Here is a 16,158-nt window from a genome sequence, read left to right on the forward strand (position 1 = left end):
GCTGCATCCTGGCTTTGACAGCTGTCAGGCAGCTCAGGCACCTCCGTGTTCTCTGAGCCACCCGTGCTGGCACTGTCTGCTACCCATGCATTTTATCCTGGACAGGGCAGGTTTGATGGACCCTGTGCTGAGAAAAAATTAACTCTGTGCTGGCTGAAACTGGGACAAGGTTTTTATTAAGCCCTATTAGCTTAGTTTTTTATTGTCAGGCTGATTCTCTTGCTGAAAAAAATCAAGGCTGGTGTTTTTTGGTAAAGAGGTGGTTGGTTCAGCTGTCAGAACCTCAGGTGAGCATCTGAACTGCTGGAGATGGCTGCAGTGCTAAAGGAGCTCCCAAAAGATGCTCACCCAGCCTGATATTTTGTCCCATCCAGATATCAGCTGGTTCAGGATAATCCCTCTGCTCCAGATACTCATGTGAGTGAAAAAAGGAGCTGATTTAGGTACTCAAGCAGTTATTTAAGGTGAAAAGTCTGGACTGCAGAAACAGGGGTAGTTTTTTGTTGCCAAGCAGTTTGGCATGACCATTACGCACCACTGACTTTGCGCTCATTTTCCCTCATACAGCTCCTATGATGGACCTGTCCTTAAACCATGATGATGCCTTATTTGTCAGATTGATGGGCCACAACTGGCTCCTAAGGTATGCTGGCAGTTCAGGGACAGGACAGGAGCAGGAGGAGCTACTGCGTGCACCAGGATATGGACCAAGGCTTTTCCAAAATTAATGTAGTCATGTGCCTGCAAGCACAAGCTATGAGAAGGGAAGGGATGTTAGTGTGGGCCTTTGTCACTCTTGTCTGAGTGAAGATGATGGTGGAGGAACACGTCTGACACCAGTGGGGGCCCACACCTGCTGTCACAGCTGCCTGGGGCTGTGTCCCCACTCCAGAGGTTGTGGGGTGGAGGATTTCCCCTGGCTCACAGGTGCTGCCTGTGCCGTTGTTGCTGCCTGTCTGTTGTCTGTCAGTGATGCTGGCTGACTGCCACACAGAAAATCCCCTCCTCCAGCACCTGGCATCCCACCGAGGGTCTTCACCACAGGGAGCCCTTCCCACAGCCCCGTGCCTCTCTGTGCCTCTCTGTGCCTGTCCCCAGCAAGGCCAGCGCAGACAAACAAACTGGGACTGCAGCCAGTGACAGCTGTAGGACCTCAAGGCCTTTTTGACCTGCCACTAGCAGACAGTAGAGTAACTGCTATAAACACAAGACTTCTGTGTACATATTTTAACAGCATTTTTCTTTCAGGACGTTCTGTCATCTCTGCAGCATGCTTTTAGTTCCATCTGAAATTTCCTGGGCTTTTCACTCCCTCTTCTCATCTCCTTGAGCCAAATAAAAAGGGTCATTTTGGTGAGAAACATTTTCAGTGGCTTTCTCAGAAGCATCTGCTCTCTGCACTGTGTGGGATTAGGCAGTTCAAGGCTGGTTTGTTCTCCTAGGAAATTACTCTCACCCTATTCCCAAACTTACCTTCTAGATCAACATTCAGAACTTCTTCAGGCTCTGACTTCCAGAACCTATTGGCATCCTGAACTGCCCTCCCGAAAAAATTAGGTCTGCATAATCCCACTCGTTGTTTTCACTTGTTTCTTGGCTTGTTATGGAGTGATGAAACTACAGGCTGAGGGATAGATATGGGGGATCAGATATGTAGGTCTGAGGGCAAATATGTAGGGCACAGATTGCCCAGGAAAGGCAAATGAGCATGGACAGACAGATTTCACAGAGAACAAATAGCTGGTGCATTAAGGAAGGCTCATGGCAGCCAGGGAGGTTGAAGATAGTGAGAATTAGCATTTCACATCCTATCTGGAAAGAAAGAAATGTGAATTTGAACCAGACAAGAGTGCCTCAGAAAAAAAGTAGTCCAGCTTGCAAAAAATAACTCCCAACCCCAAAGTAATTTATTGTCGCTCAGGCAGATGAAAGAAGTGCATAAAATTGGTTCCACAAGAAGGTCAAATTAAGTGCATGAACAAAATACAAGCTTATTATATATATGTATCTGTGTGTGTATATATATATATATATATACACACATATCTTTTGTTCAGCATCTCTCATTATAGAACTGGAGATCAATCATAACCCCTCAGGGTTTCTTGTCTTGTCCATTGGCTCCTAGCCAGACAGCCTCCCTCCACAGCATTGGACTAGGGGAATGATGAAGGAATAAAGAATTACATTAAAACAGGAGAAAGAGAGGGAGATGGAGTCACAGAGCACTATGGGCTGCCAGGTGTTTAGGTACAGGCAGAGACTTCATCAATCCTTGTGATGCCAGTGCTGCAGTATTACTTTTTCAGCCAGCTGCAAGAGAAAAGTACTACATGAGTACCACCCCCCACTTTACTTTTGCACAGAGAATGACTGCCTGCCTCTGTAGCTGAGGATGCAAACAGTTACTTGAGCAAACACATGGCTGCAGTTTAGGTTTCAGTTACACTGAGCTGCTTACTTGGCAAAGAGAGCTAAAGAACAACTGTATCAGCACTTGTACTGCACAGATTTATCTAGATTTTGATGTATCTGTACAGGCTTTGTCCTCTCTTTATGGGGTTTATTTTTTAACCTTGATAAAATGTAGGTGAAAACAAGGTGAATTCTTCAACACATTTTATGCTCTTCACCACATATACATCCCAGCTGTGATGCAGTATTTGCCAATAAACATTCTCACTGAATTCTTGCTGACAGTGAAAAAAAAATTAGGTGAAACTATCACAGCTTGCCAATGTCACTGATGAAAATGAAGCAGAAGTCCAGTTCTGCACCTGGACATTCATTGAACTTGTTCATGCAATCATTTATACTTCCCTTCGCGCTCCACTTCCAGTGACAGAATGGCTGTCAGTGTTTCCAACAGCTGCTTCTGATGCCTGATACCATATAAGCCTAAAGACATGGAAAAGGGCAGCTTCTCTGCTGAGAAATCCTTGCTCCCATGAAAAGGGTCACAACACAGCAGTGTATTTCACATCACCCAAGGCCTTTAGGAAAGGGTACAAATCAGAGTGTTCTGCGATTTTTTTCTCCTTTCTTGTTACTCCTGGGAGGTTATTGGCAGTTTTCACCAAATGCAGTCCAGCAATGCTCTAGCAGAGACGGATTTAAATTGAGGACATCATGGATTTTTAAAATTCGGGTTTCATCCTTTTGCTTGTTTGTGTGTCTTCCACCTCCACAACCTTGATATCCAGATCTCAGATTCCCTGTAGACCCTACCAAAGGACTTTGGAGCTCCTGCTTGGGTTGGGCTAACATCTCTCAGCATTAAGATAATTTGAGTGAAACCACTCTGCTCAAAAGCTTCCCAGCACAGTGCTACCATGGGTTTGGGATTTAGCATAGCTCATAACTCTTAAGCAGGATTTAACATGAGTAAGAGCTGAAAATGCTGAAAAGCAGCTGTACTGTTTCACCAAAAATGCTCAAGTTCAATTTCTCCCCACCCAATCATCCAGCTTCTCTCTCTTGAAAACAGTATTTTCCCATTCTGGATGCCCTCATTGCCACTTACTGTTGACACTGACATGTCTTGTTTTCCAGCAAGTATTGTCTTGCTTGTGCCATCCTTTTTGCCCGTTGCTGCCAGGAGAGAAGGGACAAAGAACAATTGGGTATTTTTATGTTGCAAACACATTCCTCTGAAGTGGTAGTAAAGTGCTGTCTGACATCTGCAGACTGCCCATCTCAAAAACTTGCTTTGAGTCTAAGGATTGACCCTTTGTCTGTTCTGCCCTGCTCCCAGACAGGAAATCTGACTCCTCCTGTGGTTTGGAGAGTCAGTAATCTCTGCACCTTTCACAGGGACCGTGGCACTCACCCTTCTCCTCTGCCAGCTTATACCACTGATGATGCACAGGCACCCAAGGACCAACGCCAATAAGCTGCCTCCAACGCTTGTTCCAATTATCACATAGTTAATCCAGACAGGAGCTTCCTCTGTGGGAGGATAAAAGTATTTAGACACAGAAACAAATAGAATTTTGTAGCTTTAGGGTTGGAGCAGGGACATGATGCTAATTTCCATACCCACGTGGTAATGAAAGCTGATCTTTATGTTGCTGTCTTCTATGAGGTGACAGCTCCACAGCCCTGCAGCATTGATATTCACCTCCAACTTCACTTCATGCTGCTTTGAGTTCTTACTGTCCATCTTAGTCCCATTCACACGCTCCCAGCGCAAGTAGGCATTGGGTGGGAGTGGACCAGAGACCTGGCAGGTCAGGGTCATATTGGCTCCTCTGGAGAGCGGCCCAACAGGGTTAGCGGAGACTGTGAAGGCAAGAAAAGGACATGTGGGTGAGGGGATGGAAAGATGGATCCATCCATGCCCTTGTGGCTTGCAGCTTTCTGCAGCTCTTCTTCACGACCCACTTCTCTTCCTCTCACCTTTCATCACCACCAGCTCTATCTCGCTCTGTACGTGTCTTCCTTGGTACTCCAGCTGGCACTGGTACTGGCCAGAATGGTTGAAATGGACTTTGGGGAGCTTCACTTCTATGGTACTTTCAGGTTTTCTTTCAGGTATCTCAAACAGAAAGTTGCTGCTTTTTTTGGTCTCATGCAGCTGTCCTTGAGCTGTGACATTGAAATCAAGCAGCTCATGAGTGCTTGCACTTTCCTGTTGTTTCCAATTCAGCTGGCCTGTGAAACCTTCTTTCCATTTTATTATCTGGGAGTTCAGACGCCACGAGAAGATGACAGTGCTATCAACAGTTGCATACTTTCTTTCCAAATCTGGATTCTGAAAACCTGAATTTAGAAGAGACAAGGAATACAGAGGCAGGAAAAGCCATGGTTACGCTTCCCATGTCTACCCTTGATCCAGAGTGAGACACGCTGCACTCAGTTTAAAAAGGACTTGGAGAAAAGCCACGACATCCTCCAGGAAGGTTAAACACTATCTGAGAATAAGGCAGCAGAAAGATCCAAAGCTCCCAAGCACAGCAGAGCTGAGAACAGACCCCAAGGATCTTCTCTTCACCAAGCCTGGAGAGGAAAATGAGTGCAAGAGTGGAACAGAGCTCAGACAGCAGAACAATCCCCAAGCTGCATTGTTGGAAGCCCTGGGAAGTCAACCCTGGAGCACCAGTGCTTGGGATGTGGAGATTAAAAGTTAAACTCATGAGCTGAAGGGAATACGGGCTCCCAAGCAGTTCCATTTGAGTTCCTTTTTTGTTGTCACATACCTAATACCTTCACAGCAAAGGAGATGTTCTGATTAATCAGTGGAGAGTCTGAATGGACCTGACACACCCAGGTCCCGCTGTCCATAGCCTCCAGTTTCTTTAAGTTCACTATGTATTTTTGACGGCTCTTGTTTTGTAATTCTGGTGTTACTCTGTTGTTGTTACTGTCAAACAATGTGATGCTGAGATCGGGTAGAGGACTGGATGAATTTTGCATTAAAATCAGCTCAGGGACTTCATTTTGCAGAAAATGCCCATCTGAAGAGATTGTCACTGTAAAAAGAAAAAAAGCACAGCCGGTAAGTCAGTTTCTCTTCCTGTGAGAGAGAGAGAGAGACGAGTGTTACAGCAAATAGAACATGGAGACATCGTGCCCTGGAGATGGAGGAGAAATGAACTCTGATAGCCCAGGACAGAAGGATGTAGCTGGATAAAGAATCCCAGCAGAGATGTCTCCCCAAGCTCTATGCTCCCCTCACCTCCTGATGACTAAAAGCCCTGCTCTCACTCACATTTAAGGATATGCAGCGAGGTGCGGACTTTTTGAGGTCCATATTCACAGGTGTAGATGCCAGCATCAGAGAGCTTCAAATCCCACACCCGCAGCTGTTTATATTGCATCTTGATGTCAGCTCGACCAGTAAGGAAAGTTGGTTCTTTTGACAAAATAGGCTTGGTTAGGAGGGAAGAGGTTTCTCAGATGTATAAAGGGAGAGGGGATAATGAATTTGAAGCCTTACTTTTCCAATATTTGTTACTCTTTTCCATACGCCATAGAAGAGTATCATGGTACACCCAGCTGATGACTGTGTGCCGAGATAATTTTGAGTCAGGAAGTATGCCTGTGCAGTTCAGGGTCACCTCCCCTCCTGCGAGCCCAGTCTGGAATTCATTTTGGTGAGCCATACTGGAGATCAGACCTGAAAGTCAATACCCACCAAAAAAGTCGTAAGTTTACTTGCTGAAAGGTGGCTCAGTAAACACTTCCCAGCCCTCCAAAAAGATGTTGATATTTATCCTCCCTTTCCCAGACACTGAAATTATCCTCAATTTCTGAATTTGTCATTAATTTATATAACCAATCAATCAATCAATCAATCAATCTCTTTCATTGCCTGGTTAATGGTTATTGTCTTTCACACACATTTGGAGAAAAGTAAAAAAACCAGTTTTTTTTGTGGACTGATCATCATTCATAATTTTGAAATGTCAACAATTTTACTGAAACAACCTTTTTCCACTGGATAAAACTTAGTTATTCTACTGGTAGCAAATGAAGGACAGCATATGTCATCTCTCTTTCACTCCCCAGTCAACACTTGATGCGGCATTGACAAATTTGCTCACACCTTCTTCCAGTTTTTGCATGGATGAAGACTGAAAACATGGAAAAATGAAGAAATAAAGTAAAAAAGAAAGAAAAAGGCTGACCTAATGTCAGGTTCATGTTCTTGGGAGGAGGGCTATGTGACAGTAAAATAAATAGGATGTATAAGGTTGAAGAAACCTTAGCAGTGGTTTCTTCGGAGAATCATTTCCTTTCCTTCACTGTAAAGAAGGTTTCTGCAGGAGACCTTAAGAAGGAGATGGAGTTGCCAGAGGTAAGATTGGGAATACCAGGGTTGTGGTCTCCTGCCTTAGTGCTGGTAAACTCTCAGAGATGCCTAACCTGCAAATCCTCCAGGTGACCTGAGTAGTGAAGAGCTGTAGAAGTGTAAAATGAAAAGTTTACATGACTTTAATGTAGGGTTTGCCAGAAGTTATATCTCTCTAAGAGGTACCCTGCAACAGTACCAATACAGATTTTCAATAATTGCACGTTGGTCTACAGAAGTTTATGATTTTGTCTTAAACTGTGAAATTATAAATGTTATTAATAAAAGCTGGTATCTTTTGCTTTTCATTTGGTTCTAGGGTGCACAAGAGATTTCCAATCTTTCCTCTGTGACCAGAGGAATCAAAGCTGAGTATCTGAGAAACGCAGGCTTGGCTTTATTCACTCTCTCTCCTTTCTTGGAAAATGAGCACTAAAAAGTCCACTAAAGCCTGTAACATTAGAGGTCAAGCTAAGCAAGCCAGTAGCATCCCATTTGCAAGGGCAAATCTGTGATGAGATTTTGAAGGTCACATCATAGATATGGTTACGCATCACAGATATGTTTTTGCCAGGACAGCTGGAGGCAGTGTGGGGGGCAGTATTTTCCACTCTTCTTGGTGTGTATCCTGGTTCTCACAGGACCCCTACTCCTGCATCTCTATGGGAGAACTTCCCAAAACTGGCGATGCATCCTGGTTTTGGCTGGCAGGCTCAGCAAGCAGGCTGGGAACAACCTGCATCCCAAAGCCAAGCTGTGTGAGGAATCTTACACGACACATCAGAAAGAGCCTAGAAATACACTGAGCATTGTGAGGCCTGTGAAAAGGCTGTGACAACCATGAGGGTTTTCTGAGGCCAGGACTCACCCAGATGCAGAAGCAAGAAGGCAGCAGGCGTGCAGCTCACGGCTGTGCCGCACGACTCCATCGCTCTGGGAACACTCCTGTCCGTGGAGAGCAGGGCTGGAAATGCTGTCACTGCCAAGGGATCTTATCCTGGAAGACCCAAATGCTCTGTTAATAATGTTTGATTTTCAGACCTCAATGGATGGGACTTGTGTTTCCAGTCAGCTCCCACCATCCTTCAGCACAGCAAAATGGAAGCTTTTTGGGAAAGTCACCAGAGCCCTTTGTTTCAGCAAAGAATCCATCCGCAGCATGCCCTGGAGTTTGGTAATAAACATTTCATTTTACTCATCCCTAGGTTTCTGGCATTCATCAGGCAGCAGCTGTTTATACTGCCAAGAGTTCTGTGCTTTTTTACTTCTCTATAGTGGGTTATCATCACTCTTGCAGAGATTAAAGCTAAACACATACAGGGCTGCATTAGCAAGAGCACAGCCAGCTCTGCTGGAAGTGGAGTGAAGTAATTATTTCTTTCTATTTGGCACACCTGAGTTCTCATCTAGGATACAGGGTACAGTTTTGGGCCCCCAGTACAAGAAGAATGCCAACAAACTGTACAGAGTTCAGTGGAGGGCTAGTGAGATGGTGAGGAAGTTGGAGCACCTGACATACAGGGAGAGGCAGAAAACTGGGCTTGATAGGGAGAAAGGAGCCAAAGTGTGATCTAATTTCAGTTTCCCATTATCTAATGGATATTACCTAGAGGTATAAGCCACATTCTTCTCAGATGTGCACAGGGGAGGAACAGGAGGGAGCAGCCATATGTTGAACAGGGAAATGTTGACTAGATATAAGGAAAACTTTCTTCCCACTGAAGGTGGTTCAGCAATGGAATAGATGCCAAGAGATGCCAGGCAATCTCCATCGTTGGAGACGCTCAGAAGTTGCCTTGTCAAGCCCTGAGCATCACGTTGTAATTTTAGAGCCAACTCAGCTCTGAGTAGGAGAATTAACTGGAGACCTCCCAACGTCCCTTGCCATCTAAATATTTCTGTGTAATTTTGTGATTCTATGATTAAAACAATCTTAAGCTGTTATTAATATTTTTCTTCAGATTTGGGTTTGGTTTTTTGGTTTTTCTTTAACTTCTTACCTTAAAAATCTCAAAAACCAGCAAGTCTGATGTTGGAAAGACCTGATATTCAATGAAAAGTATGGGGAGAAGGGAGGAATGAGGTCCAAAAGAAGAAGTTGCATTAATGGTAGCAAAACCTAAAGTGGGAACTGGAAGCTGATGATCATGTTAAGGTGAATTATCAAATTAGATGCGGTTTCTGACTGTAGCAAATACCATCTGATGGTAACAGCTGCATCTGGGTGGGCTGACAAAGTGAAGGGGACACTACTGAGCTCTCCATCCTTAAACCAAGGCATATATCACAGAAGGGAAGCCAAGAAGCTGAAATGCTCTGGGGAGTGAGCAAGCCGGTGAGGTGTCCTCTCTTCTCTGAAAGCAGGCAGTCTCCATGTCAGGCGTGTGACAGACTGAAGGCTGGAGTCTTAATGGGATTAAACTCAAAAGAAATGCATGAATAATTTTCTACAATATTCATATGTATGATGTGCAATTTTAAGTGTAATATATTCTATTAGAGGATAATTTAATACCGAAATTAATTTAATGATCAGAGCATGTGAAGCTATCAAAGAGTAGATGAAAACACCAGCACTACATTTAGATGGAGATCAGGTCAGCACAACATCTGACATCCAGACCAATGTACTCAAATGCACAGATGAAAAGTATGTGTGCAAGAGCAAGACAGCAGCCATATGCACCATCAGAAGAAAAACAGGTGGCAAAGACACAGTCAGAGGAGACTTGTGGCTTGCCTCGTGCAAAACAAAAAAACTCACCCCAGGCCAGGAAATATTTGCATGAGCTGCTTTCTGCGAAAGTTGTAAAACAAAGGAGCAAGTGCAGATGATTGGAGATCACTCCTAACAAGATGCAGAGGCAGTGATGAAGCAGTTTGGTGGGTTAAGCTACAGAATAAAGAAAGGGGCACTAACAAGGCATCTGTATGCATCTCACTCTGAAGGAACATCGATAACTGAGAACTGGCACAGGGCCCTGAGTAAGATCCATTCCTGAGGTGACAGAAGAAACCTCATCCCTGCTGTGAAATCTCGCATCACCTGCTCCTGTGGGATGAAAAAGTCAGCCCCCACTCAAAAGTAATATCTGTGAATTAACAGTTCAGTGATGGGTTTCAAATTTTTAAAGTCATTAAACTTTATATAAAACCTGAAGGTAATGGAACAAGTAAAAATTAATGAAATCGCTGAGTCACACCTCATAATTTTGTTTTGACTGGGAATCTCTATTCTCCTGTCATATGGCTTCAGTTTGTTCTTTGCCTTCTTGCTTCCTGGTTATTGAGCAAAACCACACAACCAGAGCACTGTGGGACTGGTGAACTGCTGACCTTTTGGCTCTTGGTAGATGCAGACTGATGCATCTTTGTTCTTCTGTTTCTTCTCTTGGTTTCACAACTTGTGCATTCCCACTTTGTTCACACTAATCTTTGTATTTCTGTGGCAGATCTCCACAGTGCGATGTTACCACCTACAAGTTACAAATCAGTGGGGAAAATGGGTTGCCTTCAGCTAGGCTTTCTTTTACACCTATTCCCTCTCTCCCTGTTTATTTCTACTTCTCATTCATGCCACTTCCTATTCCCCCCCGCCTTTCTCTCTCCTTCTGCATCCCCCTCCAGGCCAGATCACAGGCGATGCTGCTCTGGAGTTTACAGATTTCAGCGAGCGAGGCTCCACCGCCGTGTTAACCAAGCAAGCTGCTCTCATTAGCCGATGCTTGTAGCAGACCCACAGCCTCCTTACAGGCAGCCCAGCTGTATCTTACCGTGCTACTCATAAATTAAGCAGTGTCACAGAATGTCCCCAGGCACTGGAACATACTCATCAGTCCTGTTAAATTGCTAGTACATTTCCTGACACATTTTTGGCTGGGGACAGCTCTCGCTCTCCCGAGCAACTCTTGGGATGCATTTAGGTGTTAGCATGGGCCAGGGACCTCTCCCATTAGGTGGCTGGCATGTGGCCAGTTCATTTTGGAGGTTAAGTGAGTTTAATAGCCCAGACCATCTCATGCCAGCTGGCCTCTGTGCTAGAAACAGTCCAGGCATACTTGATTTATTAGCACGTCTAGCAACGGAGGAGCAGGGCTCCCTCCCAAGTGAACATTGATTTCCTTTTCATTTTAACTTCCCCCTCTTATTAAACTGGTTTAATTTCCTTCTTGACTTATTTTAATGATCCCTGCCTCTCTGAGGGAGAGGAAAAGGAGAGCTGAGGCAGTGAGTGGGCTTGCTCCAGAGAATGCCTGCAGGACCAAGTCATGCCTGGAGAACATCTGCTTGAGAGCAGGGCTGGCAGCCCTCAGTCCCTCCAGCACCAAACCCCAGTGGGTGATAGCTACAGAGACCTCTCCACAGGCTGGCACTGGCATGACACAAGAGGAAACTTAAATTTAAAAAAACCCCAACAAATAAAAAACTCGGCAACCGCTCCTGATGCAGAGCAGGCCATCTCCTTTTCTCGGTGTGTTCCTGCGCCTCTTTCTTGCAGTGTGGTTTTGTTTTCTCCTCTCGCTCTTGTTTGTGGCTGTGCTTTTGATCTGGCAGCAGCTCGTTCTGTCAGGGTGGGGGGGCCCCCAGCTCTCCCTCCCCACCAGGGCTCCACACCTCATCTTCCGCTGCGGCATTTCCCCTTGCGGTGCCTGCCGGGCGAGGGCTCGGGGGTGCAGCTGCGTCTTGCCCTCCTCGAGAGTTAGGCTAGGCTGTGGGGCTCTGGGCTAAAGGGGTTCAGCTCTCTTCTCCTCAGTTTAAAAATCTGAAACAAAGCTGACTTGGCTCTCTTACCAAATAGTGGTTTCTCTGAATTTACTTCTTAGCGTTAAAGCAAAAGTCAGGTGAGCAGCAGGCGGGGTGAGAGGCCAAGTGCAATGAAAATAGCCAGCACAGAGCAAAGTTATGACAGCAGGGAAGGTCATTTTATGGTCCCTGCTGTCCCCTTGGGCTGTTTGACCCTGCCTCCATTTCCTCCTGAGAATCTCTGCTCATCTGAGAGCAGATGCCACCCTCCTGTTGGAGCTCCTGGGAGAGGGAAGTGCTGGAGCAGGATCTGTGAGGTGACACAGGTGAAAGCAGCCGATCCTCCCCGGGAGAGGTGCCATCATCAGCACAAGGCAGGGTGGTGGTGTCACTGTCAGCACCAGCTGAGCTCCCCTCAGCCATGAAGTACCCCATGCCCAGTCACACACCTGGGACCACATGGAGGCCACAGGAATGTTTGTGGCCACAGAAACATTCTTGTCTCCACAGCCCAGGCTGCTCCCTTCTGGCCTAAGGGGAAGCCAAGAGCTGCCTTTCTAAAACCACCAGAGGCTGTGACTAATCAAGGCACTGTGACACACTCTGAAATCAGCTCCTTCATCAACCTTCCAAGCCCTGAATGTGCTTGGGATGACATTTGGGTATTATCCCTCCTTAATTTTGCTCTGGTGGATACACAAGGCTGTGACAGATCAGGTGGGCACAACCCCTGGGTGCTCAAGACTTGCTGGTGGGGATGAGAGGGATGCTTGTTTTGGATGAGCCGAGCTGTGCTGCAGGCAGCTTTGGCAGACATGTTTGTGAGACGCTGGGGAGGACAAGGGAAAAGTCTGGGAGACCTCGTCACAGCCTTTCAGTACTTAAAGGGATCTTATTAAAAAAATGAAGAGCAACTTTGTACGTGGTCAGATAGTGGAGGAGAAGGAGGAATGGCTTTAAACGAAAAAAGGGTGGGTTTAGATAAAATGCTAGGAAGAAATCTTTTACTCAGAGACTGCTGAGGCACTGGAACAGGTTGCCCAGAGAAGCTTTGGCTGCTCCATCCCTGGAAGGGCTCAAGGCAAGGTTGGATGGGGCTTTGAGTGACCTGGTCTAGTGGAAGGTGTCCCTGCCTGTGGCAGGGGTGTTGGAATGATATATTTTCTAAATGTCCCTTCCAACCCAAACCATTCTGAGATCCTATAATTCTAACCTGGACCAGGGAGTGTTGAGTTCATAGTGGGGAATACTGGGTTGTAACCCAAACTCAGCCTTCATGCAACGCGTGGAGGAATATCTGAGGTGGCTGATGGAGGCTGAGTAGGATACGCCACATGAAAGTTGAAAAATTCAACCAGAAATGAAACTCCAGCTTTCAACAGCGTAGCAGCCCATGGAAGGGGAAAGCAAATCTCTTTTCTGTTGCCCTAAAATTGCAAGGATCCCTCTTTTTCCAAGAAATCCTGCTCACTCAGCCCTGAGCTAATGGATCAGGCTGCATTGGCAGCTAGTGTCAGGCAGTGAGCCAGTCAGCCTGGATTAGCAGAACAGACCCCTCCGGTCTCAGCACGTACAGATGTAAGTAGACATCCTTACTTAGCTAGAGACTGGCATCTTCTCATTTTTGCAGGCTTTTTTTAGAATAATGTTCCCCTTCCTGCAGGCCATGTGGAGAAGGTGATAGCAAGTGGCAGCTGGTAGAGGGCTGCTCCCCAATGCATTTGCAGTCCTTGGGGTTATGCAGTCACCAGTGACAGGCCCTCATATAGGACATATTTCCCTACATATGGGTTTAAAAGATCCATGAGATCCCCAGGCTCTGGGGCAAGTTGAGCTTTTCATAACTCCCTTTTTGTCTGCCACTTTCAGAGAAAAATCCAGGGATACAAACAGTTTTTAGTTAAAATTAAAAGGCCTCGGAGAATTACACAGCCAGAAGTATTATCAAGTCAAAGGTTTAAAATGATTTTACAACAGACCTTTAAAAATCCAGGGAGAAAAACAGTTTTTAGCTAAAATTAAAAGGCCTCAGAGAATTGCACAGCCAGAAGTATTACCAAGTCAAAGGTTTAAGATGGTTTTACAACAGACCTTTAAGCAGGGCAAAACCAATCCATCCATGCCAAAACAGCAACTTGAGTGGAGTAAGAAAGTTCGTAGCATTAAAAAACCCGAAAACAGGTTGGCCTCTTAGCAAAAGAAAGAGTTTCCTTACCTCTTCTGTCTCAGCCTCTCTGTTTCTGTCTCCTTGTGTTCGTCACCTGCCGTAATTGATCTCACCCAACTACAGCTGGAACAAAAGAGGAACGAAGTTGATGTTCAGCAAGCAGATGTTTGGTTGGCCTTGATGTCTCCTCCTCTCCAGCCGGAGCGACAGCAAGGTCTTGCTGCCAGTCCAGGTTCTGCTGACATCCGCTGACTTCTCTAGGCAGATGGTGATTTTCCAAAGGCACGTGATTTCGACTCTGGGGTGTGAACAGAAATGGACCTGAGCGGAAGGCGGTGTAGGGCAGCGGTGGGGAGAATGAGTGTGCAAAGCAGAGAGAGCCTATTGGCCATAGGGCAGCTGATGGAGGCCGTGACGGGGCTGAAACTTAGCCATGAATGGTTGGGAGCTGGTTCTGCTCCACTGAGGAGGAAAGCTCTCAAACAAACTGGTTAGCTGAGCAGATCCAGACCCAGCCCACACCTCCTGTGTTCTGTAAGAGTGATCTGAGCTCCATTTCCCAGCCTGTCCCCTGCACCGCCACTGAGAGGAGGCACCTCTGAGCAGCTGACCCCAGCCCCACCTGTCTGTGGAGTATGTCTGAGATTTAGGGTGAGATGAGAGAATATTTTCATGATAGCAGTGGTGGCTTTTCCTTGGCTGTCTGCCAGCACACACCCAGCTGCTCTCTCATCATCCTCCTCAGCAAGGCAGAGGGAGAAGATGTGAAAAACCTTCTCAGGTCAAGATAAGGACAAGGAGATCTCTCCCCAGCCACTGTCACAGGCAAAACTGACTTAACTTGGGGAAAGGTTAATTTAATTTATGGCAAATTAAAAACAAATAAAATTATTAAATAGTGATAAATTTAGAAAAAAAACAACAACTTTAAAATGCTTTTCCCACCTCTCTTTTCTCCCCAGGCTGAACTTCATAACTGACTCTTCTCCCACTCCTCTCTCCCCCAAAGTGTCACAGGGGACAGGTCATGGGAGTTGTGGTCAGTTCATAGCACTTCATCTCTGCTGCTTCTTCCTGCTTATGCTGTTCCTCTGCTCCACTGTGGGGCCCTTCAAGAAATGCTCTGATGTGGGTTCCTCCCTTGGACTGCAGCTCTTCAAGTTCATCTTGACATTAGAAAAGACATTTTCTACAGTGAAAAAAATCTGCCACCAGAACAACCACCCCAGGCATGTGGCAGAGTTGCCATTGCTGGAGGCTCTCAAGGTGTGGTTGGGCAGGATGCTGGACAACCTCATCTAGGAATCCAGTGTGGGTGCTCCATAGGCCACAGCTCCTGCTAGAAAACCTGCTCCAGTGCAGGCTCTCCATGGGCTGCAGGGGGATCACAGCTCTGGCACCTGGAGCACCTCTTGCCTCTCCTTCTCCCCTGATCTTGGTGTCTGCAGGGCTTCTTTCTCCCGTGTGTTGTCCTTCCTGTCTCCCACAGCTTTTTACCGTTTGTTAAACACACTGTGACAAAGGTGCCACCAGCATCACTGATGAGCTCAGCCTTGGTCTGCAGTGGGTCTGCTTTGGGGCTGGCTGGAGGTGGCTGTGACTGACATGGGGCCAGCTCCTTCTCACGTCTCACAGAAGCTGCTGATGCAGCCCCTCCTGTACCAAAACCTTGTCCTATAAACCCAGGGTAAGGTTACTCTTCAGTCAGTAACCTGTACCAGCCTGTACCACTACTGAATCTCAGCTGTTTCCCTTCTCTGTAGGGTGGAGGAGGGGGCTTTTGTGGTTTCCCACCCACATTTGGTCTCTCTCTCTCTGAATCCCAGCCTCAGCCAAGGTGGCGGAAACCCACCAAGCCCCAGACACGGCTGAGATTTCATCTCCGTGCCACCCACTCTCCTCCTTTTGGCAGTGACTTGCCTCTTTGTCTGGAGGATGGGGGTGTGAGATGCAACCAAGCTGTGGGGGGAGCGGGGACAGCCAGCCACAGCAGCGAGGTTCACAATGTGCCAGCAGTTGTGACAGGAACGGCCGTGATCCAGCCTCCAGCGCAAGGGCTTCTCCATTGATTGTGACTTTGGAGAAAGATGATGTTCTGTTTCAGAGAGGAAGCCACCTGCATGAGACAGAAACTTCCAGAGTGGGATACAAACAATGGGATGGGATGGGCACCCAGTCCAGAACTTGGGAAAACCCTTTTCTGAGGCACAGCTCTCCTGCAAGGACCTGATATATCACATCAGCACCTTCAAAACTCTCTCACATGTGTCAAATAGAAATGTCTTTTCTGGTCCCCAGCTGCTGGAGAGATGATGTCTTGGGGAAAAAAAAGAGTTAAGAAAACTCAGGTTGGGATTGTAAGGCCATGGCACCTCAGTGCTTGGGGATCTGAGGTGCTGAGCTGATGCTTCAGTTTGTACAGATTCTGGCTTGCATTTTGTCTCCCCAGCATGCT

General features: G+C 46.4%; 1 protein-coding gene across 1 annotated transcript; it reads right to left on the reverse strand.

Moving 5' to 3' along the window:
- Positions 1 to 1,904: 1,904 nt before the first annotated feature.
- LOC131584823 (T-cell surface glycoprotein CD4-like) lies at positions 1,905 to 13,911 on the reverse strand. The gene is made up of 10 exons (XM_058850329.1): positions 13,752 to 13,911; positions 7,662 to 7,790; positions 5,939 to 6,118; positions 5,711 to 5,854; positions 5,199 to 5,471; positions 4,399 to 4,761; positions 4,039 to 4,281; positions 3,830 to 3,948; positions 3,524 to 3,591; positions 1,905 to 2,313 (listed from the first exon to the last, which is right to left on the reverse strand). The coding sequence occupies exons 2-10, from the start codon at positions 7,720 to 7,722 to the stop codon at positions 2,298 to 2,300; spliced, it is 1,467 nt and encodes a 488-aa protein (XP_058706312.1). The 5' UTR covers positions 7,723 to 7,790; positions 13,752 to 13,911; the 3' UTR covers positions 1,905 to 2,297.
- Positions 13,912 to 16,158: the final 2,247 nt, after the last annotated feature.

This window comes from Poecile atricapillus, chromosome 1 (assembly GCF_030490865.1).
Source record: "Poecile atricapillus isolate bPoeAtr1 chromosome 1, bPoeAtr1.hap1, whole genome shotgun sequence".
In the NCBI taxonomy this organism is placed as follows: Eukaryota; Metazoa; Chordata; class Aves; order Passeriformes; family Paridae; genus Poecile; species Poecile atricapillus.

Bases quoted from the DNA above. Each gene is read 5' to 3' on its own strand.
- LOC131584823 (XM_058850329.1), bottom strand. From the start codon at position 7,722: ATGGAGTCGTGCGGCACAGCCGTGAGCTGCACGCCTGCTGCCTTCTTG. The intron at 5,472-5,710 runs GTGAGTGAGAGC...TTCTTTTTACAG, and splicing joins CTCGCTGCATATCCTTAAAT to TGACAATCTCTTCAGATGGG. The intron at 3,592-3,829 runs GTGAGTGCCACG...CTCTCCTGGCAG, and splicing joins TAAGCTGGCAGAGGAGAAGG to CAACGGGCAAAAAGGATGGC.